The 26,420-nt window shown below is 38.0% G+C and overlaps 1 protein-coding gene across 18 annotated transcripts in view; it reads left to right on the forward strand.

Annotated features, from left to right (window-relative positions):
- MCTP1 (multiple C2 and transmembrane domain containing 1) overlaps positions 1 to 26,420 on the forward strand; it is a 247,541-nt gene that overhangs the window by 93,243 nt on the left and 127,878 nt on the right. For 8 of the 18 annotated variants that reach the window (XM_072992519.2, XM_072992521.2, XM_072992524.2 and 5 more), the window contains exons 6-11: positions 2,985 to 3,023; positions 4,289 to 4,327; positions 7,407 to 7,577; positions 11,932 to 12,062; positions 18,796 to 18,982; positions 23,412 to 23,505. In XM_072992519.2, the coding sequence (XP_072848620.2) occupies positions 2,985 to 3,023; positions 4,289 to 4,327; positions 7,407 to 7,577; positions 11,932 to 12,062; positions 18,796 to 18,982; positions 23,412 to 23,505 (661 nt within the window). The remainder of the gene's footprint in view (positions 1 to 2,984; positions 3,024 to 4,288; positions 4,328 to 7,406; positions 7,578 to 11,931; positions 12,063 to 18,795; positions 18,983 to 23,411; positions 23,506 to 26,420) is intronic. The other 10 variants (XM_072992520.2, XM_072992523.2, XM_078386295.1 and 7 more) reach the window with 2 other exon arrangements.

Genomic DNA, 26,420 nt, shown 5'->3' on the forward strand with positions numbered 1-26,420 from the left:
CATGGAGGAACTATAACTCAGGAATTCTAATTCAGCCATATATTGCTACATATACAAATTACAGTTTTAATCCAATTTCCATTCAAAAGGACCTTCAGTAATAAGGGTAATAGAGAGCACAGGTTGCTGTCCTCTGAAGATGCCGGCCACAGAGACTGGCGAAACGTTAGGAAGAACAACCTTCAGAACACGGCCAAAGAGCCCGAAAAACCCACAACAACCAATAAGGGTAATAATTAAGTAATAACAAGTAATAATAAAGGCAATTATTAAGTAATGATAAGTATTGAAGGACACAGACTTCGAGGTGCTTTCTCAGTCAGCTTTGGATCCTGGGTAGAGATGGGATTGAATTCATTCAGTCCCTGATGATGAAATACGTCGCTGTGGCACTACAACTGCTGCATATCTATTCCTCCCCCTCCATGACTGGCTAGGCCACTTGCCTTGCATTGGCAGGGTCCTCCTTTGATGGCACTCCAATCTCGACAGAACCTGCCTGGCCCTGCTTCCTCCACCAGCCAACCACTCTGACAAGGAAGCGGGCAGCCCAAGATCCTGCCCAGATTGGAGCACTGCTGGAGAAGGACCCCAGTGCCACACAGTGCAAGGTTAGTGGCCCAGCCGTCCGGAGGGTGGGGTGTGTTGATGCACGGCAGCTATGGTGCTATGATAATGAATTAATTTGGTCCCATCTCTAATCCTGGGATTTGAGCCGTAGGTATGGGGTTTACAGAATTCATGGACTATAGCCCCCTATGTCTGCAGGAATTCCCCCAAATAGACTTCTAGGGGCTTAACCAAAACAAAAAGAAATGAAACAACACTCCTCCTGGCGTTTCAGATGTCCCTAATCATTTTCAGCTGAGAAATAATGGCTTCTCGTGGATATGATAAAGACGGAGGAGCATGGCTAGCGTCTGTAAGCTCTCTGGAAACTCCAAGGCAATATGGGTGTGGTAGTTTCCTGAGAGGCACCCTGCATAGAACATAATAGGGAGACTAGTAGACCCATAATGCTTTCCAGTTACAATATAACTTAGCCCTGCCCAGCCCCTTCTTCCATCTTCATCATGTCTTAAAGAAGGCATTGTTTTTTAGCTGAAGGTAATTATAGACACCCGGAAGGATTTGGAGGTTTTGGTTAAAGTCCCTAGAAGTCCGGCTAGGCAAATTCCTGCAGATTTCCGGGAGCTGTAGTGCATGAATTCTGAAAATCCTATGCCTTGGACATCCTGAGCTCTTCCAACTGGGAGAAAGGTGGTATACAGCTGCAATCAATCAGTCAGTCAATGAGTCAATCAATCAGTCATATTATTTTTATGAAAGAGAGTTCTGGTCATGAAAGTTTTTACACTCATGGAACAAAATTATTTTTATTTATATTCCTCTCACACATATAACTTCAATGAAAAATGAGTGTACTGCAGCTGTTAAGTTTTATGTGCATGTTTTAATTACTGATAAGCAAACTTCTAAAAGTTATTACATCAGTCATATGACAGTGCCTCGGTAAGTGCACAGTAGGCAACAGATTAGAAGATGGCATGTTTAAAATTCTCTCTCTCTTGTCCTATTATACCCTTGTCTGTAGCATACCCGTTAGTGGGAAAAGAAGCCAGAATCCTATTGAAGTTTCCCGTGTGGGCCAAGAGCATTCACGGAAGTGCTTTTCGCATTTTCCAAACTCTCTTTTGTTCAACCAGTCACATCAACTGGGTGTGTGATGGTCCAAATTACTCAAAACAGCTTAAATGACTTGCACAATTGCTGTTACAGAAGCACATAAACCAACATGATTCTGGCCAGGCTACAGTCAAAGAAGCATTACTCCCTGACCATCCCAAGTTTCTAAAGGGGGTTGCAGATCTGCATATTGAGCAATCATTAGAGAGACTAGCACACCAAATCACACAAGCAGTGGTTTGACTCTGTACCTCATGTAAATTCACAGTAGTTTGCATTAAAAAAAGAAAAATTTCACCCTAATTTTAATATATAATGAAAAATCAGAAAAAGGCCACATGGTCGTGGAAACATTACAAATATAGGAACAGATGATACCTTTAAAAGCATATAAGTTGGAATTACCCAAAAGAATGTGATGCACAGCTTTGAAGAAGATGAGTTGTCATTGGAAGCTCACTTTGTTGTTAGTGTTTGTTTTATTTTCTTAATCATTGATTAAAGGTATCACCTGTTCCTGTCCTGTATTTGTATCAATATATCATAATATCCCCATTTCTCCTCCTCAGTAGTATTCCAACAGGCCTTTTGCAAATGTGACTGTTACAGGATTTTGGACTCTGAAAGTGGCACTCTCATGCAGAGGACTCTTTAGGTGGTAATGCATATTAGTTTGTTTACTTCAAAATATGACCAATCCATGCTGCTGTATTTGGGGCCTCTCTTGCCCATTCTTCTGGGTGAAACCTACACTTCCTTCCAGAGTCTTGCCTTGATAACAGTGATAACAAAAAGCAGGATTTTAGAACCAGTAGCACACGGTATATCTGTAGAGACACTACATTAGCTCTGAAGGACCTCTTTTGTTAATGGAAGAATATGTTTTATGGAAGGAATGTAAGCTTTCAGTCCACGCCACCAGTTTTGTCTTCTAATCCTCCATGTTGCATAACAGTTAATCCATTAGATTCTACTTTTAATATCTAGTTCAGATTACTGTTCTTTATATCTAGTTCAGACCATTGTCATTTCTTCTTTTTCTTTTTTTCCAGCAATCCCAAGCATGTTCAGGTTACTTTAAGCCATTTCTCCTTTTCATCTAAAAAAAAAAATCCAAGTGTTAAATCTGAATTCTGCTTTCATCTGAATGATGCTTGAAGGAGTCGTTTCATCTGAGTTTTGTGTAGCTGTTTGGGAATGTGCCTGTCACTTCAGTATGTGCATTGCTCCTTTGGAAGTCAACTAGCCTCCTGTGTGAATGAGTAAAAGGTGATTTAAATGCTCTATTTCATTTACAGACAATGCTAATGAGGAAGAGTTGGAAAAGATCAAGTAAGGTAATTCTAAGCATGTGGTCTTAGAAGAACTGTGACATTCTCTATGTTGTGTCACCTGAACTGAAATTTCTGACACAAACTGTTCTCTTGTAAAACTGCTTTATAACTTTGATAATGAGGCAGGCCTTTTAGTCGCAAACAAATGTATTTTGGTAGAGACGATACAACACTAAATTGTCTCCATCATTACAAAGCATCTGAGTAGGTCTAGCTGGACTGGTCAGAGAGAGACAGGAAGATCTATTTACAGGAAAAGCAGTCTGATACAATGTGTTCGTTTTTCTTCATGATCAGCAAGTTTATGAGAAAGGGTGGATGGAGGAGACAAAAGTCCTGCATCTGTGAGCATAGCAGTTATGAGGCATATATGAATTTATTAGTTGAATATGAACTATTAAATGGCTGATTTGTAGAGAGTATTAGTTTGCCTTTTCTCATGATAGTCATTGCTACAGAAACTTTTGTTTCTTCATCAGAGTCTCAGTGTATCTCACATACAGTGGACCCTTGACTTACAGACGGCTTGACTTACAGACTTTTTGAGTTACAGACTTCTCTGGCCGCAAAATTTAGGTTTGACTTGCAGACTGAGATTTGACTTACAGACCAGAAAAAAACCAAAATGGAACAAAAACGGCCTGTTACGGGATTAATTGGTTTTCAATGCACTGTAGGTCAATGGAGACTTGACTTACAGACTTTTTGACTTGAGAACCGCCTTCCAATACGGATTAAGTTCTCAAGTCAAGACCCCACTGTATGGGAGTATCACCCCTATGTGTGAATGCACCAGTGACCCCTAGAGGAACCACAGTTACAGGTAACCAATCTGTTCTCTCACTCTGGATGCAGAGTGGTCTCTTTTCTTGGCTGTAATGGTGTCTATTACATAAAGGCTAGGTGTCCTTACAAATAAAGGCTAGGTGTCATTACGACATTATAGATGACTCATCTGTAATGATCTTGCTTGTATTACTTGTTCTGTTGATCCATTTCACTACTTACTTCCATGAAGTTATGAGTAAAATTGGTGGAGGGCAAGTCTCCACAACCGAAGGAAGTAGAAAAGGAGATTTAAAGTTGAAGAATACCACTAGGGCATTGAGAAGAATTCTTCTATTTGCATTCAACTTCTATAATGTTTGTCAGGCTTTTTTAAAAAAGTAGGAATGGCAAAGCAGATATTAGCATCTATCTTTGTTTTCAGTGCTTGCTGTCACCTCTGCATTGCAAGCATATTTGTTTTTGTTTGCCAGTCTCTGTAGAGTCTACTTCTAGAGTGGTCATGGCACCAGATAGGAGGGGTATGTATAAATAAATAAATAAATAAATAAATAAATAAATAAATAAATAAATAAATAAATAAATAAATAAATAAATAAATAAATAAATTGATCTACTGTACTTTGTAGTTATGGTATATTAATGTTTGTATTCTGGGTTTAAGAGGTATAAAGCAACACAGTCTTGTGTATTTAATTTGAATTCAAGCAAGCTCCTGATTGGTTCTAACAAGTGCTAAAGCCAGATGCACGTACATGGGACGGCTGCTTTAGCTTTGCTCACATGTTTCCTTCTGACTACTACTGATTATGGGGTTGTGCATAGAAATGTTAGTATGAAATGGGCTCTTGAGTCACTATGATGTGCAGAAATTTGCACTATTCATTTTTTCAGCCATCATATATATAAGGAGTTGATGGTCACCATTTCTGGCTGTGTGCTGTACCATCTAAATATTCTTCTCGGTGCAATCCTTTATGGAGGGATTGTTAAAAGAGAATACACAAAAGAAAAAGTGACTAACTTATACATGACAGCCAGACTGTAAGAGTAGAACCCCATACTTGCCCTTGACCATGGAAACACATTCTGAAATATTTTTAAAAATATTTTTAAAAATATTTAAAAACAGCCAGCAAAATGTTTTGAGTTTGATCCATCACTGTCCCTCAATAAAATTGTACAAAATAGATATAACAGATATTAGGTAGTTATTTTGGCTAGATTGCAAAATATCTGAGGAACTAGTGTGATGTGACTTTTAAAAAACCTAGTGAAAACTGTGAATATATTCTATGATAATGCTATTCATGCCAAATTAAAAATTCATGTAGGAAAAGTATGAGCAAGTGGAATTATTGTATGAGTGGAGGATTTGTCTTGTTGCAAAAGTATATGTTTCAGAAAGAAAGCTGGTGAGCAAAATAAGTTAAAATATTTTATGTTAAAGAATGCACTTTATGAATGGTATATTGTAACTTCTTTGACCTAGTAACTCATTATGGAACTTAATGGCACAGTGGTTAAACTGCAGTACTGTAGTGAAAACTCTGTTCATGGCCCGAGTGCAATCTTCGACTTAGGTGGATAGTTTGAGTTTTACTCAGCTTTCTATCCTTCTGAGGTCAGTAAACTGAGTACCCAACTTGCCAGGGTGAGGAACAATGTGTAGTCTGGATAATTAAATTGTAAATTGCCTAGAGAGAGTTTTAAGAACTATGGGCCAGTACATAAGCAGCACTTTGCTTTTACTTTGCTGTGATATATTCTTTAGGATAATTGCTCATGTGAATTTGTGACTCTGAATGTTCTTTTCAGTAGAGTGAACGGAAATTTTAACATGTACTGTAAAGTTACCGTTGTTAGTGCAGAAGGAATTTCTTAAAAGTTAGATTGTCTCAGCTTGCTCACACTTCCATAGTGGTTTGGCATCTTGAGTTGTGCAGAGGTATCTTAAAAGGGGGGATGCACTACCAGTAAACCAATCAATTAAATATTCACTGACCATGTTCCAGTAGTGTCATTCTCTCAGCAGGACTGGGAAGGGGCACCCTCCTTCCGCAGTGCGGTTTCAAGATCTTTGCAGAACTCACGGGTCCTTGTCAGACATCTGCAAGAACAGTCACTTACTTACAATTCTCAGATCTTGGGGTGGGCTGAAACAGTCCCGTGAGAGAGACATGACAGGTAGACCTAATCAGACTGCAGTGGATCCAAGCAATCAGCACCATCTAATACCATCTGGAATTAAGAAACCACCTTCTTTTCCAAAATCTGTCAGCATTTATCAGATAATAATTACCTAGAAGAATTTTTTGTTAATTTTTTTTTTCTGATAAGGGCTTGGCCACTACCTCAAGTGCGGTGTGAAATGCACTCACAGTCTGAGAAGCATTAGACAAATGGGGAATGCCTTCCTGGCAGATTCTAATATCCAAGAAAAACATGGATCCAAAAAAGCAGAGTATCCGACTTCCAAGGAAGCCGTCTCTTCCTCAACCTGCACAAACTGAAAGCTATCACATAACTAGAGAGAACGAGGAAAAGTTCAGGGACCAAGTGGAGGGCATATTTTATTATCCCCTCATTTGGGGCAAATTTTTCATAGTGAAGTCATCAAGGATTCTGTTTCATCTCTCAGTCTTGTAGAGAAAAGGGGTTTTCATCACCCAGAAGAACATGGTTGGGCAAAAGAATACGAATGTCATCCATTGCTTCTCAGAAAGATGGAAATGAGTCAGAATATCAAGCATTGCCTCTTAAGGACCTGTACTTGTAACAGTGGAGTAGTAAAAAGAAGATGACTAAAGTGTTAAGTTATATGTGCAACTAGTTTCTAATATTTTTTCAAAAAATTAGAAAACTCCAACAGCTCCAAAAAATTAGAAAACTCCATAATTTTTATGATAAAACCATAAAGTGCAACTTTTTGTGAGATATTCATAACACTGTGTTTTAGTATCCAGTAGAATGTGTATATTTGCAAGTATTACCAGTTTGGTGACACGAATGAACACAATTCATTACTTAGTCACCATAAATGAAATACTAGATTTTTTTTGCAGACTGTAAGGTGCAGGCCACCAATGATATTATTATTTATGACTATGCAGGTAGAATACATACTGTACATGTTAATAGTTTGACAGTGTGACTAGAAAAATGGTGACCTGTTCCTTCAGCAATGGTAGTGTTTACTTGGTAAGAGAATTTAAGTTGACTAGATAGCTCAGTGGGTTGGAGTTCAATTCCCTATTGTGTCCCTTATGAGAAAAGCCAGCCTGTGCAGCCTAGGGCAAGTTGAATAGCCCTAGGATGCCCTCCGAAGATAGGAATTGCAAACCATTTCTGAGTACTGTATTCTATACCTGGAAAACAGGTATTACAGTTTACTTGACAGGACATAATCATTATTAATTCCGAAAACTGCTGCAGCTAATCAATTCTATTTTGCTTATATACGTAAGCAGCACACTTTAGTAATGTTTTGCTATTAACATGTGCAGTTCATTTTAAAAAAACCATTCTCATTTGGAAGAAAATTACAAAGGTTTGTTTGCTTGTGATTTAGCTAAATCTGGGTTCTTTCTGCACCTGAAGTTTCAGACCCAGAGTATACGGCTGTCAGACCTGCACCGGAAAGCGCAGCTATGGAGAGGAATAGTCAGCATCACTTTGATTGAAGGTCGTGAACTCAAGGCCATGGATCCAAATGGGCTTAGTGATCCCTATGTGAAATTCCGGCTGGGACAACAGAAGTACAAGAGTAAGGTAACTTTGTTGAAATGTTTTTCCTGGTCACAGTGATGTTTTGCAATGTCCACTTAGCATATGTGTGTGCTTTCTTAAGCTATTCAGGGTGCCAAATTTAAGTCTTAGAACCTAATATTCTTGTTCAATCCAGAATGTAGGTTCACCCAGATAATTCTTCTAGTATGTGGTTTGAGGCAAACTGATTTTAAAGATGAAGCTCTAATTGTAAGGATTTGTGCTGATACATCTGGTGTAAATATGGTGTAGATTGTACAGGTTATGAGGGGAAAAAAATTAAGCCAGGCTCGCCCACCTTCAGAACATAGGGATGATGGAAGTTGTAATCCAGTACATTTGAAGGTTGGCAAAGATTGAAAGGTTGGCATTTCTTTTCACTCCTCCTCCAGCGATGCAATTTAGAAAAGTGATGGCATCCTATCAGGCACAGGGATCTGTTGGTCCAGTGAGCTCAGTATTGGCTGCAGGGGCTTTGCAGGGTAGGCTGAGGAGACCTTCTCCCCTGAGGTACTGTGGTTTGAATTTGGGGTTCTTTGGAGGCAAAGCATGTATCCTGTCACTCTTTGGCCTGAATCTAGTTTTTAGTTCCAGATAGAGTAGATCTATTGAGTCAACCGATGAAGGATAAGTCAACAAACAACATGTTTGTTGGTTTTTGGTTTGTTTAGCGTGTCACTCTCTAGTCAGTCTATAACTGAGAATTCAGTCAAATAATACATAATATACTATTAACGTACCATTTATTTTAAAAAAAACAATCCCATGCCACAAACAACAATACGAATAAAAAGCTGCTTTAAAAAGTGTAGTTCTTACCAACTTCTCAAAAACTTGGAAAGAATGAACCTGCCAAACCTCTAGAGGAAATTTATTCCAAAGACAGAAAGCATGGTTTCTTGTGCTTACTCTTTTGTCCCTCCTTCAGTGTAGCCATTCCTTGCATCATGGACCTTGAAGAGCAATTGGGACAGGTAGCTGTTTTATGGGAGATACTTTCCAAAAAGTATCAAGGTCTTAAACTGTTAAGGGCTTTATAGGTAATAACCAGAGCATTGAATTGTGCTTGGAAATTAAGAAGGAGCCATTGAAGGCATGCCAGAACTGGGGAGATATGTTTGAATCTGCTGATACCAGTAAGCAGTCTGGCTGCTGCATTTTGAACTTGTTGAAGTTTTCTTACTGCTTTCAAAGACAGCTCTATGTAGAGAGCATTGCAGTAGTCTATTCTGGAGATTACCAATGCAGGAAGGACTGTTTTTAAGCATTTCTTATCTCGATATGGGCATAGCTGGGCAATAAGCCAAAATTGATAAAGGGCAGTTCTGGTCAGAGCAGAGATTTGTGCCCCAAGAAAGAGGACAATGTCCAGGAGTACCCCAAGCTGCAAACCTGATCCTTCAGGGGTGGTGTAACTCCATCCAGGCCAGGTAAATATCCCTCTAGCCCAGTGGTTCCTAACCTTGGGTAACTTGAGTGTTCTTGGATTGCAATTCTCAGATGCTTTCACCACCAGCTGTGCTAGCCAAGGTTTTTGGGATTTGGCAGTCCAAGAACACTCGGGTTACCCACATCTGGAAGTTGAGTCATGGCATCTAGACTTCGTTCTTGTTAGGTTGAAACATTTCACTACTGATCCAAGCAGCTTGTTCAGTCTGAGGAGGGTTGGTAGGAGATGCCTGATATATCCTCCACCTTGGTTCCACTTCCCCCTGGTCTGAATAGGCTCATTAGAAAGACAAAGGACTGGGGGTGAGGGATAATCCCACTTCTGCTGTCCTTCTCTACTCATTGTCATGGGTCCTTGACAGTTAACAGTGATTTTTCTTGTGTGTGTCGCTAATCCTTCTGGGGACGGATGAAAGGGCAGCATGATAAATAGGAGACAGATTGTATCTAAGGCCTCCACCCCTGTTGAGTGAGGGATTTTTTATATGCACATGTGTGGCCTCCCTGACCCCTCTCTCAAACCATCTGTCTTCTCTGGTCTAAAATGACTACATCTTGGTTGTCAAATGAAGGAACATTTTGGAGTTTGGTCTTTTGTGTTTTCCCCGGTGACAGGGAAAACACAATGCAAAGAGGAGTGTTTGGAGCTCTACATTGGAGAAGCCAAACAACCAATAATCAGGAGAATGGCCCAGCACAGGAGGGGCAATGGCTCAGGAACACAATCAGCAGTGTTCCTTCATTTGAAGAAGTCCAGTTGCCATGACTCATCTTCCACGTAACCACATCTGGATGACTTCACATATATATTGGGTTACCCACGTTTGGGAGCCATTGCTCTAGCTGGTCCAACGATCCTAACAACAACATAATTTCCATCTTGTCTGGATTCAGTTTCAGCTTATTGGCCCCTGGCCAGGCAGATGTAAGTTCCATTGATTAAACAGTTTATTCATGTTGAGAATAGCAGGTGGATTTAGGTCACTGCCTGCCTTGGGCTAATAGTAAATGAGAATGAGAAAAGAATACCTTAAGACTTAATCCTCAATGAGAAGGCTGGCCTTTGTTCTTATTTATAGCTGACACCTCACCGGAGAGCACACTCATTCTTTGACATTTTTGTCTTATGTCAGGTGATCCAGATAGTTCAGGAAGCGAACTTATATCTATATTGGCATCCATTCTAGCAAACCACCTTTGTCAAGTGTGGTTTTAAGTAGGTAGTATTGAAGATTCTATGGTCTCCTTCTCCCCCCCCCTCTAGCTGAGCAACTGGACTTGTAGAGGAATTCCCAAGAGTAGCTGCCCAGTTGCCTAAGCCTAAAAATGATGATGGATCTCAAAGTTTATGCCAAGACCCTTTGTCAGGATTGGCCTCATTAATTGTGGTGTCAACATTGGGACTGTCCTGTAGCAGTGTAGCACTATTCTGTCAAAAGTCCCGGATTAAATCGAACATGTGAGTTATAGGTGGGACTGCTGTTGAAAATGGTCCAGGAACTGCAGTCGATGCAGAACAGCACCTGCTTGTTAACAGATGTATGCCTATGAGAATCTACTACAGCTGTCATGGAATATGGGAGGTTGTTTCATGGCCTATTCAATGTGCTAGTCTTCCTCTTTCTTGTGGCCCTGTTTCTATCAGGAGGTTTTTATTTTCCTATATGATTTTTCCTTTCACTTCCCAGGCTTTAAGGTCTGTCATTCAAGTCCTGCTTTGGATTCCATTTTTAACAAATGGTCCTTTGCCAGAACCTCTCCTGTAATAGCTATAAAGCAACAGTATGTTTCTGGGAATTTGGTTTTTTTATTATTTAGGAAAATAAGATGGTGGGCATACTCCTACTTCTGTTTCTATTTAAATTTTATTTTTAAAAACCTTTTAAAAAGTAGAGTACACTGTTAACAGTTTTTTCTGACATTTAGAAATGCTACAAAGAAATAACAATTGTGGTGAGAAAATGAATTCAGTTTTCATAGATGATGAAGTACATTTAGCCAATATTCTCCATACCAGAAAAAAAGAAAATTATGGTGAAAGCCTTTTAAAATTAAAGAAACAAGTTTGCATCATGATAAATTGACTGCATGTGCAGAAAAAAACTGATAGAACTAGTAGATTCTGTAGCTGATTATTTTGTTCTGTTTTTTGTATTTCCGTTGCTAAGAATTTGAAGTTCTGGGAACATTATTTGATTTCTAAGAGAACATGTTAGGAAACCTACAAAAAATGTAGCAATTTTTTCTTTCCAGAATAGAATACAGGCACGACTGCATATGAAAGTAAATGTTATCCCTCCAGGAAACACAGATCTTTCAGTGTTATATACCTGAGATATTAGACATGCAAACAAAGCCATGCTATCTCCCAGCTGACCAATTATGAAATAAAAGTGATCTAATTTGGCACATGCAGATCAAGGCAAGCTTGTATTAGAATAAAGAGATTTAAGCCCTATTCAGTCCCTATCAAAGTGTGTGGAGCTTACATGTCTTGAGAGAAGCATGCTGGCCCTCCCTTCTCCACCACCAATATCAGTATACAAAAGCAACCGCCTGAATAGAGAGAAGCAGCTCTGTCCACATGAACCAAGTCCCAAAAATGTCACATTGTGCACATCCCCTCAACAGGTGTGGATGCCACATGTTTAGATAATAACAGACTAGGGCTAGTATTTTCCTCTCTGGGGTGTACTACTACAGTACTGTACTAGGTACAGAAACAGTATCTTGTGTAGAGAGGTTCTGCTGTATTTTTGTCTTGGATGTGCAATGTTTCCTAAAGAAGCAGTTCAAAATGACTTCTGAAGCCATTGATTGTTTGTAGGACTTGAATTCATAATTATTCTTGTAGAGGGGTGCAAAATTTTACAACATAACGGTTTCCCTTGTTTTTTCCTTCATCCAGATTATGCCCAAAACTTTGAATCCTCAATGGAGGGAACATTTTGATTTGCATCTCTATGAAGAACGAGGTGGAATTATAGAAATTACAGTCTGGGACAAAGATGCTGGAAAAAAGGACGATTTTATTGGCAGGTTTGTTTAATTTCAGCCCGTTTGTATTCTGGGAATTAGATCTGAAGAAAAGAAGGTGTAGGAACAATGTTGCTTGAAGCAAATTCCTTCTGCTCAAAGGAGAAAGGTGGAGCTAGAAAATTACTTGCTGTCAATTTTCTTTTATTTTATGTGGCAAAATATTTTTTTCTTCACCATTAGGTGGCAGATCATACCAATTGAAAGGCATCCCTTTCCAAAATGGTGAAAAAGAGTTAAGATCAGAAAATTCCACAGGCAAAGCCAGTTATTTCCTTGTAACAAAAGATCGTGTGGTGAACAGGTACAAATGCTGTGAGGGAGAGGCATTGTTCAATGCAATTTTGCCAGTACTTTTGATGACGTGAATAAGGGCATGACTACATTGACAAACAATGCAGGAAATGCTCCATGATTGGCATGATATAATTTGCATTATTTTCAGTTGACTAATAATGTAAAATTCCGTGTGAATCAGCCCTGAGATGTCCCTCCGAAATTTCCTCTTCTCCTGATGCGGCTTCTACTTCTTTTAGAATCAAATGCCATCACATTGGTTCAAGCAAGTGGGATCACTTAAGTCAATGTGAAAGGGCTTTTAGCTGTTGTATTCAAAGCCATTACAGCTGTCTTCAGCAGCAGTTAGAGATTCAGGGCAGTGGGGAACCTCGCCGTCATTTGAATCCTCCTTTCTTCGCACCTGGTGTCTGGGTCTCATTTCATCTTCCCTTCCCTTCTTATTCTCTCTCTCTTTCATCCCTTCAAAGGCTTGCTAACCTAGCACTGGGGTAGCTGGGCAACCATAGGGGAAAATTAGTAAATTCAGAAGTAATGCTAAGACATAACTTCTGTAACCATCATTTATTGACAAAGCTGGGGTGTAGCTCACAGTCACAAACAAAAACTGTGATTTTTTTGTATATTTCAGCTTGTAAAACTTGATATGTTTCAGTCACAACTAAACTAAACAAATTATGGGTTTCATTACAGGAGAATACAACCATTGTACTTTAGTGTTGACTACTGAAAATCTACAGCTATTCACTGTATTAATGAATGATGACATGCCAATTCTTATACAGTGGTGCCCCACTTGACGATGATAATCCGTTCTGGTAAAATCACGGTTAAGCGAAATCGTTGTCAAGCGAAAAAAAAACCGCATTGGAATGCATTGAAAACCGGTCAGTGCATTCCAATGGGGAAATACCTCATCATCCAGCCAAGATTGCCCATAGAGAACCACCAATCAGCTGTTTAAAATCTCTGTCTTCCGAAGCAGGGGTCTGAAAAACAGCCATTTTGCAAAGGGAGGGAAGCCATTTTGCGGAGCCGGAAAAATAATTGTTTAGCAAACAAACGGTTCGCGAAGCAGGCTCCTAATCAATGTCAAGCGAAAAAAACCCATTAGAACCATCATTTTGCGATCACAATAGCAATCGCAAAAAACTCATCGTAAAGTGATTTGGATGTCATGCGGGGTAAGCGTCAAGTGGGGCACCACTGTATATGGAATACCTGTACCTTACTGGTTTTTCTAAGTAGCATCTACAACACTGTTTTCAGTTTCTTTTGTAAATGCAATGGTCCTGTGTTTGTGTGTGTACACGAGAAAGAGAGAGACTATATTGGATTTGAGCATAAACAATAGGTTAAGGTATTTTTTTCTGTTGGATAATAGTGATCTTTAAAGGTCAAAATTTATATTTTAAAAGCTGTGGGTTGCAGCCCTGTCATGCAAAATTAACTTGTGTGTGTGTTCACTGCATCTATAAAATTATAGAGTTAAAGCTCGGAGAACATATTACCAGTTGTTGCTGTGAACTTAATTTTAATGCAGTACATGAAGTTAATCTTGGCTACTCATTATGCGTTGGGGAAAAGCTTTTCACCATTCCTCTAATGGTGTTTCTTCTTGAGTATATTGAATTCTCAGGTGTTTTGCAGGCTGCATTGCTACCCACCACTTCATGCAATTTATTCGTATTTTTCCTATAGGCTCTTCAGAGCTCCACAGAGAATTTATGTTTCCATGCAACTAAGCAATGAAAGATGCTCCTCACTTGTTCCTTCAGCTTATTACCTCCATTCTTTTGTCTCCCTGGTTGTAATAGATCCAGATGGGCCACCAAGGCCCCTGCCTGTGGTGCACCCAACACCTTCCTAGTGTAGCATTTGTACATTGTAGCCATTGCAGGATAAAAATCATTGCTGCTTTGACTGGTTGCTAAAGACCTACAAGCAGAATGAGCTCTGAGCTCAAGCACTAAGGAATGAATTTTGCCCAAATTACGCCTTTATTGTGCCGTAAAGCTTATGCGTTCCAGAGAAGAGTGCCAGGTCACAGAATGAGATTGTTGAGTATATTGCACTGCTCATTATACAGTTGGACAGACTGCAAACTATTTTATAATATATTCAGTGTAGTGATCTTCCTGGAGTGTGCCATCTTGAGCTTCAGGAAAAGACTGCAAATTTGAATAGTACCCCCCAGGGGGAAACCTTTCCCAGGCATAAAGCATGTCAGGAAGAAAAGTAAATAGAGTTCTTTTCTCCAACATGTTGCTTTTGTGTATGCAGGGGCATAGCCTTCTTTCCCCATCTCTCATCCATCTAGGAGTATTTAGGCATGCAACTCTTGTTTGCTAGAACTTGTACAGTTTAGCAAAAAGTAATTTACCAAATATGGAAGAAGTGATAGCTTTAACAGTATGTACCTTCACCTTTAATGCATAGTTTGCCTAAAATAAGTAAGTTTTTTTCCCTTGTCCTTTGCTTAGCCATAAAATGTTTTACATGCATATTGGGGATTTTAAAATTACATTTCCGGATGAAAGTAAATAATCATTGCTATCATTTTAGAATTGCAGTGCTGGAAGGGACCCTATAGTTCATCAAGTTCAGCCCTTGTCAAGGAAGCAAATTATCTTAGTCTCTATGTAATTATTTAACTTTCTATCATTTGCATTTTAAAATGCAATTCCAGCCCATTTACAATAATCAGCTAATAAATCTCCATGGTTGTTATACTGTTAACATTTAAGAATAATGTAGCCAAATTGGCTGCTGACAGCTGCAATATATTTCTGGGGAAGAGTACTGTTGTTAGTGAACAGGTTGTTTTGGTAAACGTGCAGGATAAGTAAATCCTGTGTTATGCAGTTTTATACAGCTGGCGTTAATTGCACTCCAATACAGCAAGATTTATAGTGTTATTTATTAGTATGAAACCATGAATGTTTAGCTTCAAAAAGATACTGATTTTTGCTCATACTTTTATGTCAAGGGATTACTGGTGGCTGATTTATTTTCTTTCTCTGTGGGTCTGCGTTGCTCCTCTCAATAGGTGGGAACTCTAAGCAAAATCAAATGTGTGGCAAAATGATAACAATAAAGATGGGATTTTCAGATTTCTTGGACTACAAATCCCATAACTCCCCATTCTAGGAGTTCTGCCTGACTTGCACATGCCTTATAAACCATACACACCTAAGTGTGATTCATATGGGGAAAAAATGTCCAAACTGGAAGTCTTTGAGGCTTAGCTAGCCTAGGTCCACTCAGACATCTTGTTGCAGCCCTACTGCTAGCTGGGAACTTTTTATCTGAACAGGAATCTAGGTGGAGTTGGGTCTTCCTAAGTCTCAAAGAAACCTAAAACCCCCATCCCTGTGACACAACTCTTGGGAGATGGTGGGCCCATGACATCAGATATTTTTGCATGGATGGAGTGCTGCCGAATGTCACCTACATCATAAAATGGTGTGGAAACCTATGCTATGCTATGACTATTCCCCCCCATCTTTCAATTGGATTTTTTATAACTATGGGATGTATTTACAATGTAACCATTTTTAAAGCATCTTAGACAATCACCTTATAAAAACAGGATGGATTATCTCATGACAGCCATCTAAAGTTTTAAACAAATGTCAGCCATTGCTACAACGCTCATTCAGTGGTAGGGATGTTCTGGGTTAATCACTGAATACCTTTGATAGAACTGGAAAATTGTTAACAGAAGGTGAATAGGCAGCCTTTCCATGTTTGGATGCTTACAGGTATTCTACCTGAGTACCAGATTCTCTGAGTAGCTGTCTAAACTATTATCATGTTTGAGCACTAGGATTGTGTGTTGAAGGTTCATATCCACTTGTCCAGAGTGCTCTGCTTTTGTAAATTATATACAAGAGAAGGCTTTTGGTTTTGCGAAATGCCAGGAATGCTAAAGTCAGGAATCAGGGTTTTAGGCGGGAAGTTAGTGGTCTCTTCTTAGACATATACAGTAGTAGTAAATCTTCTCAGAGGCCACATCAGGCTCATCAAGTCCAGCTAAATGCAAAGATTGGGGCATCTCATTTTGAGAGGAATTTATTACATTACTCATTCCTTCACGGCAGCGATGTTGCCATTATCATTTTTGTAGCTCTGTTCTCATGGGTAGTCCATTGCAGTGCAATATTTTTACTTGTCCTATTTTAATTCAGCACATCAAAATACATAATAAATAAATAGTACACTTTATCTCTGAAGCAGACAACTTCTAAAAAAAATTGTACACCAGTGTTATTAACATGTTGCATTTTCTTAATGTGCAACACAGAAAAGTAGAGAGAAATACTCTCTGGTTCCCTCTAGTGGCCAGTTCTAATATTGTAACTTAGAAATATTTTAAAAATCCAAAAGTCCCAAGCAAAAAAATACTGTCTTTGCTAATTAGAATTAAGAAAATAGCAGTAAAGCTGAAAAAACCCTGTCAAAATGCTTCTTAAAATGACTATTAAAATAATGCCCTTTTAAAAGTAAAGATTTTGTAACACCTGAGCCACTTAGGTATTACTTGTTACATCTAATAACTAACTTTGTAACTACTGGTTACACTATTCATTACCAAAATGCAACTAATTGAAAGTATATTCTAAACTCTGAGCTGAATGTAGCTACAAAAAATAATAGTACTGTAGGTGTTTCTTAGCAAGCAAATCAGAGACTCAATACAGTGGTGCCTTGCATTATGAGCGCTCCGTTTTACGACGAAATCACTTCCTATGGGGGAATTTTGCTTTACAATGACCGGTCCCCTGCTTCGGGAACTGATTCTCGCAAAGCGATGATTTCCGGCCAGCTGATTGGCAGTTTCAAAATGGCGGCCGGGTAAAAACATGGCTCCCCGCTGTTTTCTGGAATGGATTCCTCGCTGCACAGGCAGTGAAAATGGCCGCTCTATGGAGGATCTTCGCTGGACAGTGAGTTTCAAGCCCCTAGGTTTTAATCAGGTTTTAATGCGTTTCTATGGGCTTTTTAATTTCACATTATGACGTGTTTGTTCTACAGCGATTTCGCTGGAATGAATTAATGTCGTAATGCGAGGCACCTCTGTATATTCTACAGTTGTCTTTGACAAGTATTCAATGACTTGGAAATAAGCCATTGAGAATATAGAATATGGTTCTTGGGCATTTATGCACAAAGCTATGGCAGGGTAAAATACCTATGTTAGACTTTCAGCCGGGGGCAGGAGTGATAATCATATTTTTTTTCACAGATCATTCAACTTGGGGGAAAAACTTTTCTTGTGCAGGGAAAGGGGAAACTCCATTTTCTTACACTAATATGTCCTATGAAGCTTCAGTACCTGGCTTGCTGGAAACAACCCACTGATCTTCTCCTTGAAACCCCTCTCTGTCTCCAAGAAGCAAAGTCCCTAGTATCAGAACCCTGCCATCTTTTATGGGAGAGCCACCTGAGAGGTGATCTCCTGTTTCCCCATGCTGCTAGGACATCTTCAAGGTCTACCTGAGCTATCTGTGTGTATGTGTCAGCTGCTGCTCATTTCTATATGCAAAGGGACAGCAAATCAAAATACTGTGAAAATAGGACTCATTTTTAAAAAAATAAGTTCTCTCACTTTCAATTTGTTGGTTGGTTTGTAATGAAATCCATATCAATTTATCTTATCAGAAAAATATCATTTTACATTTTAAACCAATAGAAGAAAAATGGGAAAGCTTAACAAACATACTACTGTACAAAGAAGATATATTGCAGTGGCATGATACTTCTTAAAATATAGGGGTGAGAATTTCCAAAAGCATACCTCTTAAAGCAGGAGTGGGAATTATGCAAGCCACCCTGTTGGGGAAGGAAAGTTGATGAAAAAATTCAGAAGAGTCTTCAAGAGTTGTGATTTTCCTTAAACATGATGCAACGTGATCTTCATAAACTACTGTATTTTTTGCACTATAAGACGCACTTTTTTCCACAAAACAGGGGGGTGGAAAGTCTGTGCGTCTTATGGAGCGAAGAAAACAGATTATTTTTTTCCTGTTTTCTTCTCCTAAAAATTTGGTGCGTCTTATGGAGAGGTGCGTCTTATGGAGCGAAAAATATGGGTAAGTAAATTGAGCTATGTTCTGAAGGCAGTATTCATGAATTTTGGTGATAGAGCTCCTTAGGAATTTGAAAGGAGTTACATATGAAATGTGATAACACCTTTCATTCTAGTACTGTGCTTTCTTCTAAGCTTTGAAAGCAGTTATATAATTCTGTACAATAGCACTGCCATGTTCTTGTGACAGAGTGAAATGAATGTCAAAAGAGCTGAATCTTGAGAAAGTGCCTTCTTAAGATCTGTGGGTAGGATAGGTTTATTTATTTACATTTTGTGTAGTTGTGAGCATGTCGTTCATCACTCTGTGAAGAAAACTGCATGCTGATGAAAAGCATTTCTTTCTAGGTGCCAGGTTGACCTGTCAACTCTGAGTAAAGAGCAGACTCATAAACTGGAGTTACCTCTGGAGGAGGGAGAGGGCTATGTGGTACTACTCGTGACCCTGACTGCCTCAGCTGCAGTTAGCATCTCTGATCTCCCAATCAGTGCCTTGGACGATCCAAAGGAACAGGAAGAAATACTGAAGAGATATGTATGTAACACACTTTTCTTATTCTTGATTGCCTAGGATTAGAATGTCATAAACAATGAAAAATGAAATAAGGAGAAATTCACCCAATAGTACTGAACACCATTCAGCTTGTTGATCTTAGCATACTGATTTAGGACTGCAGCCATACATTAGCTTGATTAATATCCGGAACTAATGGTCAGATTCTTTTTGGAATAGCCTCAGTGTATTATGCTAAATATTAATCCTCTTAACAATTTCCATTTACTTGTTGCTAACTTGTACTGTTCCTCCAGACAAATAACAACATATTTTGCCTTTAGTCTCTAAGGAATTTTACTTGCTGGCTATTCACCAGTAAAACACTAACTTAGATCCATAATTAGCAACTTATTCTGTTGGTATCTCCCAACAGTAAGTCAGGTGACTTGAGAATTCAGCAATATATAGAAGAACTTTACGGTTGTTCAAAGGTTTAAGAGAACAACACAAATAAGATGCTAAAGAACAGAGGCACAATTTGTTCTGATTATAATAATGACACTATAGTTCTAAATTCTGTATTGAATATTTTGAAAATAAATTATTTTATTTCCCAGCATCCTCACATCATATAAGCTACTGTGTAGTTTTAGTAAAGCAACAGCAAGGGGAGCTCTTACTCCAGCATTTAGTAATACTGAACTCACTAAAACTGACTTACTACATGCAAAGAATAAAGAAGAAAAGCTATTTCCACCTAAAATTACAAAGCTTTTATTGTACGGTGCTGCCAGGTGTTTAGAAGCTTCTCTAGACACTTTGCCATTAAGCCAGGCTCTGACTAACAAAGGGCTGTTTAATTTTTTTTTATTTTAAAATATTCCTATTCCCTGGCTGACATCCTTTCAATAACTGAATTTAATAAAGATGTACCTTATCAGGCTCTGCAGATAACATGAAGTGCTGGTACTAATGCTGTACAATATTCTTCAAACAGATTAGTAGGATGTGCGCTTCAGCAAATTTATTCTACCTATCTCCACTGAATCAGCTGTCTGCTGGTGCTTGTACAAATCATACACCAGTAGTGTTATCATAAACACAGTTTAATAGAGGTGACTTAGCAAGGCTAAACATTATACTGTACTGTATTTCCTAAACTAGCTGAGAGCTAAGATATTGTGTACTATGTCTGAAAACTAGTAATTGCACGTATTATTTCAGATTTTGATATCAACCAAGGCAGCTTGTTCCATCAGACCAGATATTAATAGATACCATGCATTTCTGGTGGATTAATTATAGTGATACTCATTTTTATAGCAAGTAGGAAATCATATCCCCCCCACCCCCCTGGATTTGTTAGGTTAATGTGAAGCAAGTGATACTGGCTAGTCTGATAACTTTATAAAAATAACTTTACAAAAATATAATTCCTGAAAATCGCAACTTTTTTTGAAACTTGTGTCACCTCCACCCACCAAATCTTATAACCAGTACAAGCAAGATTAACACTAATAAAACAGGAACATCCTCTTTTAAAGCAATCTCGTGCTTGAATTACAGCTTTATCATAATGGTTATTATCAGATGTCTGAAGGTTTTCCGACAAACTTAAGTTACTTTGTTTGCTGATTCATTCGTAGTTACTGAAAGACAGGATTTAAAAAATCAATACCATATTTGTGGAGCCTGTATACATTTCTGTATCTTGGTCTCTGTCTTATCTTCAGTGTTTGTGCTTCTTTCCTTTGTGAAACATACAAACAACTGCTGTACAATCAGCAAGATGCAGAATTCCATTTAATTATTTTATTTTATGGAACTTAATTTTTAATTTTTTTTCTTAAAGAGCCTTTTTTATATAAAAAATTATTTTCCATCTAGTCTTGAGATAAAAACAGTAAATGACTTGACCCTGCCATCAGATCAAATAGTCTTGGAAAATGACTCTTACTGTCATTTAACCATTTGTAGCTGAACATCAGAATCCTACAAATTAAACAGGCATTACTGTTTGAACCATTATTTTATCACTGTTGTATGAAAAGATTAATTCCTTTTGAGGTGGGAGGGAGAGGGGCCATAATGGATAGCAGACCAAGAGAAAGATTGTATGACCTTTTCAGAACGGGGATGCTGAACCCCTGCTCCCCCTTGTCACAGTTTAAAAACCAGAGAAGCTAGTTTAGTGAAGAAGTTGTTAGCATTCCATTTTTATTATGACATTTCACAGTCATCCGATTTAATGTCCCTTGACCGGATTGTCCACCGTGAGACGATGGGCTTGAAATGTTATTTAGAGCATTGATAAAAGGTGAGCAGTTCTAAGATGACAGCGAGTCATAAGGCTGGTGGTGTGACATTAATTTTCTCCATAACAGAGATGGAATAAGACGTCATGGTGACAAGCTGTCAATCAGTGCTGGCCCCTCAGTGTATCTCAATGCCATAGGATGGGGTATTGGTTCTCCCATAATAGAGCTGAACTGAGATGCTCTCCCTGACAGCTGCTGCAGCCATACAGAAAATATATTATACAGCCTTTCATTAAAAAAATAAAGAGGACTCATCTCCAGAGCATTTCAATCTTTTCCCATCTATTGAGGGCTGAAAGGATTCACAGCAAATCATAGATTTCTCTGCTATGGAAATTTCAGGCCTCCAATATCATTCGGGTTTGGGGGCCTTCAGTAATCATAAATAAGAAGGCTGACAATCGGCTGATAAATCATTACCTTAAGTTGCATGTTTAAAGTAATGTATTAAAGTCATTTGCTTTTCAGAGAATCCTACAATAATAATCTGCAGTATGTCAGTGGCCCAGATTGTCAGAATGTGCAGTAAATTGCTCTCAATCAGCTGACTAGCTGAATCTGGAAGTTCAAACTATAATTATCCTACAGAGCCCTGACAAATAGTAAAATACTGCAATGCCCAAGCATTTGTGGAATGTGCATGCAGGTCAGGAAAAAACTCTGTGCTGCTGCTTCTTTTTGTATAGACAATGCAAGTTAAAAATAGTTTCAAAATGAATAAAACAAACACTCAATTTTTCCATGCCTGCATTTTGCTTAGTACAAGAACTGAAAAATATCAGAAAGAAGATTTGACAAAAACTACCATACCTTGTTGAAAAGTGTAGCACTATGGCACACTATGAAGAAATACCTGTTTTCTGATCCTGTCTATTGTAACTTTCAGAACTAGGCAGTTAGGCAAGCATATAAACAAAATATGACAAAAAGAAAACCAGCCCTTTCAGATTTCTGATTGGCAAATATTTTTAAAAAGTGAATCATTGTAATGCATGTGTTGTATTTCTAAAGATAAAAATCTATAGAAGTATACTGAAGATACAAATGCATTTATATGTGGAAATTGGTGTGCCATATAACTGCATAGCTTCAACTCAGTCTGCCAAGGTCAGATCTTCTCTCTGCACAATAAGCATCTTAGGGGATTTATATTGTGGGTTTTATCTCTGACTCTTACTGGTTAAAAAAAAAAAGCTTTGTCTAACACTTTAATAGTTGATGTTTCAAGCAGAAAAAAAAACACATTTTCCCCCACAGGCAGAATAGCGCTAATGATAATGATGTCATGCAGCAATCAAGTAGAAAAGAAAATTAATTTGTATTCCTATTAAAACTTAGTATTGCTTTTCAAATGACTGTTACCCCATTGAAATGTTTAGAAATCTTGCCTTTTTTCCTCTTGTTATTTCTTATACGTCGTCTTGGAAAGACGAAATTGTTAATAGGCCATTTAATTTTACTAAGGAAGAATGCTGAGCTATGTAGTGGTAGAAACTCATACATAATAATTTACCAAAACTGTACAAGAAGCTTAACAGCATATAATATATAAGTCATGAAAACTTACAAAAAAGCCTTTCTTTCCTCCCTTTCTTTTCACTTTCCTATTCGTATTTGCAGCTATAAATTACCAATATTTTTGCAAACATACCATGAACAGACAATACAAAAAGCTATTGGAAAGAGAACTGTTTTCTTAGGTTTTATGGATAAAGTTAGCTGCAGTCTTCTTTAACATACCTTTTACATTTTATTGCCATTTGGTTATGTATTTCTAAACTATATGTAAAGAACTGAATATGTTGCTCATTTATAGTGTACATAAATATATTTTGATGGATTGTAATCTGGGCGTAATCTTTCAGTTTGGTTTGTTCCAGCTAAATGTTCATGTATTTGAAAAAAAGCGCACAAACAGTAACATTAACATATGCATTTTAGACGTGTTCAAATCAAATACGGTACAGCAATTGAAATTATGTAAAAAAATTATGCTAAGTGAAAACTTGGATATACTGAAAATACCTGGCTTGTAGGCAATCAGCATGACTATTTTAAGAATAATCCTAATAATCTAAATCTAAATTGAAGAAGAAAGGAATAGACTTTGCCACATCAGCATAACTTCATAATTTTTCATACTTTTTCAGAGTCTGTTACGGATGTTTCATAACATGAAAGATGTGGGATTTCTCCAGGTGAAGGTCATCAGAGCAGAAGGTTTGATGGCAGCAGATGTTACAGGCAAGAACTATTTCCCTTTCTGTGATGATACACATCCTGTTGAAGGATTTCTGGATGTTTTAGAAAACCAGCAGTGCACTTCAGTCAAGCATTTTAAAAAATTCTGTTCTTTCAAGGTTTTACTACTAATGAACTCTGTATCTTACTTCTTAAAACATCCTTGCAGATAAATCTGTGCCTAGGCTTTTGACAGCACAAACCTCCTAACAGAACTTTACTGAAAATTACTTATTGAAAGGATGAAATGATGCATCCCAGTGCCTCCAAAAAGAACTCACAAGCTTCATGTCATGAGGCTTCATTCTCAGTGGGCTACAACAGATACAGAATAGTCAGACAAGTATTCTATACGATAAAGTTGTCACTGGTTCATGGTATGACAAGTTCACTTGTTAGTTTAAAGTAGTTTTTTATATGGGAGAACAAAGAAAAATGTGAGGGAGATAATGCCTTGAATATGTGAGAGATTTGTGTAATTACTTTGGATCATGCATGTTATCCTGTTTATTTTATGATGCCTATATGCTGCCTTTCTTCCATAAATTACAAGATCTAGATCTGCTTAGGTACGGAAGACTTGCTCCATTATGTACTATCAGACTCTGGCGGAAAGTCTGTTGTGCGCCTCCATGTGCATCAGAGTGGTATCATTAGCAGTGGCAAATTGTTGCTGATTAAAATCAAATCTCTGCTGATTAAGGCTGATTTGGGGGTGCACATGATTTTTACACAATGCAATGAAGTTGCTTGTACCCTGAAATCACAAAAGGAAGGCTATAATCAACAGTAATTTTTTACTGTTGCTGTCATCAGCACATGATTTCAGACCATATCTTACAAATTTGCAATCAACAGACATTTAGGGTCTTTGTGCCCCAATTCAGGGAGGGTATTTTCTTTTTGTTTGGGGTTTGTTTTTGTTTTTTGCCAAAAAATTGTGTGCAGGAGTAATTGCATCCTGCTAAACCACAGAAAGCTTGCCAACACCCCCACCATGGTGGATGAGCCACCTTTATCTTCTAAAGTGACTTCTTGGTGTTGAAAGTGGTGACTAGTGGAACTGTGTCCACTTTTACCACATCTATTCTTTTTAGCTCCCAGAACCATTCCCAGTCTGTTTCAGGGTTTTTCCCTGGAGCAAAGTTTATGGGGGAGCTGCAGAGGGATTGTTCCCCTCTCAGTTCTATTGATGGAAGATGTTCCATTTTAAAATTTGTTTTAAAATGTGAGAGAATGTAGTTTTATTGTGAGCTGCCTCTGAAGAAAGACAAGGTAAATAAATAGTCACTTGCAGCTGGGCTGGAAGGAGGCAATCCTTCCAGCCCAGACATAAATGGCTATTTATATGAATGTCTTCAATACCAACCAAAGACAAGAGCCATCTATTCCCGTTGCCTGCTTGCTTCTTTGGAGGCAAAACAATGGATTCACCCAAATATGCATCTATGTTTCTCTGATGTACAACTCAGTTGTGTGTAACATGGAGCAATTGCTCTACTTCCTATAAAAGTCTAGCTACTCATTATTTGATTAGTAGCATACCTCCAAGTAATGGGAGTCCAGGTAGCTAACAACAAGATTAACTGCAGAAGCACAAATATAAACAGATCAAAAGAAGTTATAAAACCTATGTATACAAAATATAATGTTAAAACACAATTGAATTAAACATTTAACAGCACATCAATTTTAACAGGTTCAGCACCCCACTATTAGCCATCATGCTAAAACTAAAATGTTACTTCATAAATGTAATAAAGCATAGAGAATGCCCATGTAAACACTGCTATTTCTAGGGGCTGAATGAAGAAGCACATCTGAACAGATATCATTTGTGTTAAAATCTATTATACAGGCAAAGATATCTGACATAGTCACCAGTCCTGATCTATTTCCATGATTGTAAGGCTCCTCGTAACAAGTAGGCCTAACTTCTAAGTATACCCACTTAAGATTGTGCTGCCAATTGCTTCTTTGACCTATAAATATATAAAGATCACCTGTAAGAAAAGGCAAGAAATGACTTTCCTAATGACTTTCCTATGTGTACATAATGAACATTAGATGTTTTCTGTAGAATTAAAAGAAATGTACTGTTTTCTGATTTCTAAAAACAGTAAAAAAATGTTTGCAGAGCACAAAATGTCATATGGTCTCTGGAGGCTTCTAGAAAAAAACCCTAAGGATTCCTTTTGACCTTAAAATCCAATGTGGCCTTGAGAGAATGTGTGTGTCTCTGTTGTACAGGGAGCAATGGGATAATTCAGTCTGATCTTATTCAGCTGTAGTCTTTTCCTGAACAACCTGTCATCTGTGCCTGTTACAAAATTTTGGGAAGAATATATGGCTCATATAGATTGACATAAGTACCAGAAACCATATTCATTTACATTGCATGTTAAAACTAATTGTTGTCTTACAAATAATACCCATACTTTATCTGAAGCGTTTATCCAAAATAGAGAGAAACTGTTTCTAGATGCAACATTTTCATTTTTGCTTTCATGGTTTTCTTTATGTTCCATGCAGTTTATTCCTGTCCAGGTTATATTTGCTATGAGGTAGAAAGCCTTGGGAAAATCAGAATTTTAGAAGAAACTGGCTATTATTTTTTATTGTTAGATTGCTTTCAATGGTTAACACCTGCAGATGAGGGTTGTGACAGATGTAATACTTCCTCTTGTAGCATTTACTTCTTTGCAAACAGTAACCTGAAATATAATTACATAAAATTAATGCATGTATATGTGCACACAAATATAAAAATAATGCCAGTGGTAAATAATAAAGTTATATATAAGCCCCATTGAAATCAGTGGGATTTCTGAGTAGCTATGTTGAGGACTGAATGTGAAATAAGACTACTAATATATATATTTGATCATTTCAAATTTGCCACATTCAGATGTATGAAC

Source organism: Pogona vitticeps, chromosome 2 (genome assembly GCF_051106095.1).
Source record: "Pogona vitticeps strain Pit_001003342236 chromosome 2, PviZW2.1, whole genome shotgun sequence".
Taxonomy (NCBI): domain Eukaryota; kingdom Metazoa; phylum Chordata; class Lepidosauria; order Squamata; family Agamidae; genus Pogona; species Pogona vitticeps.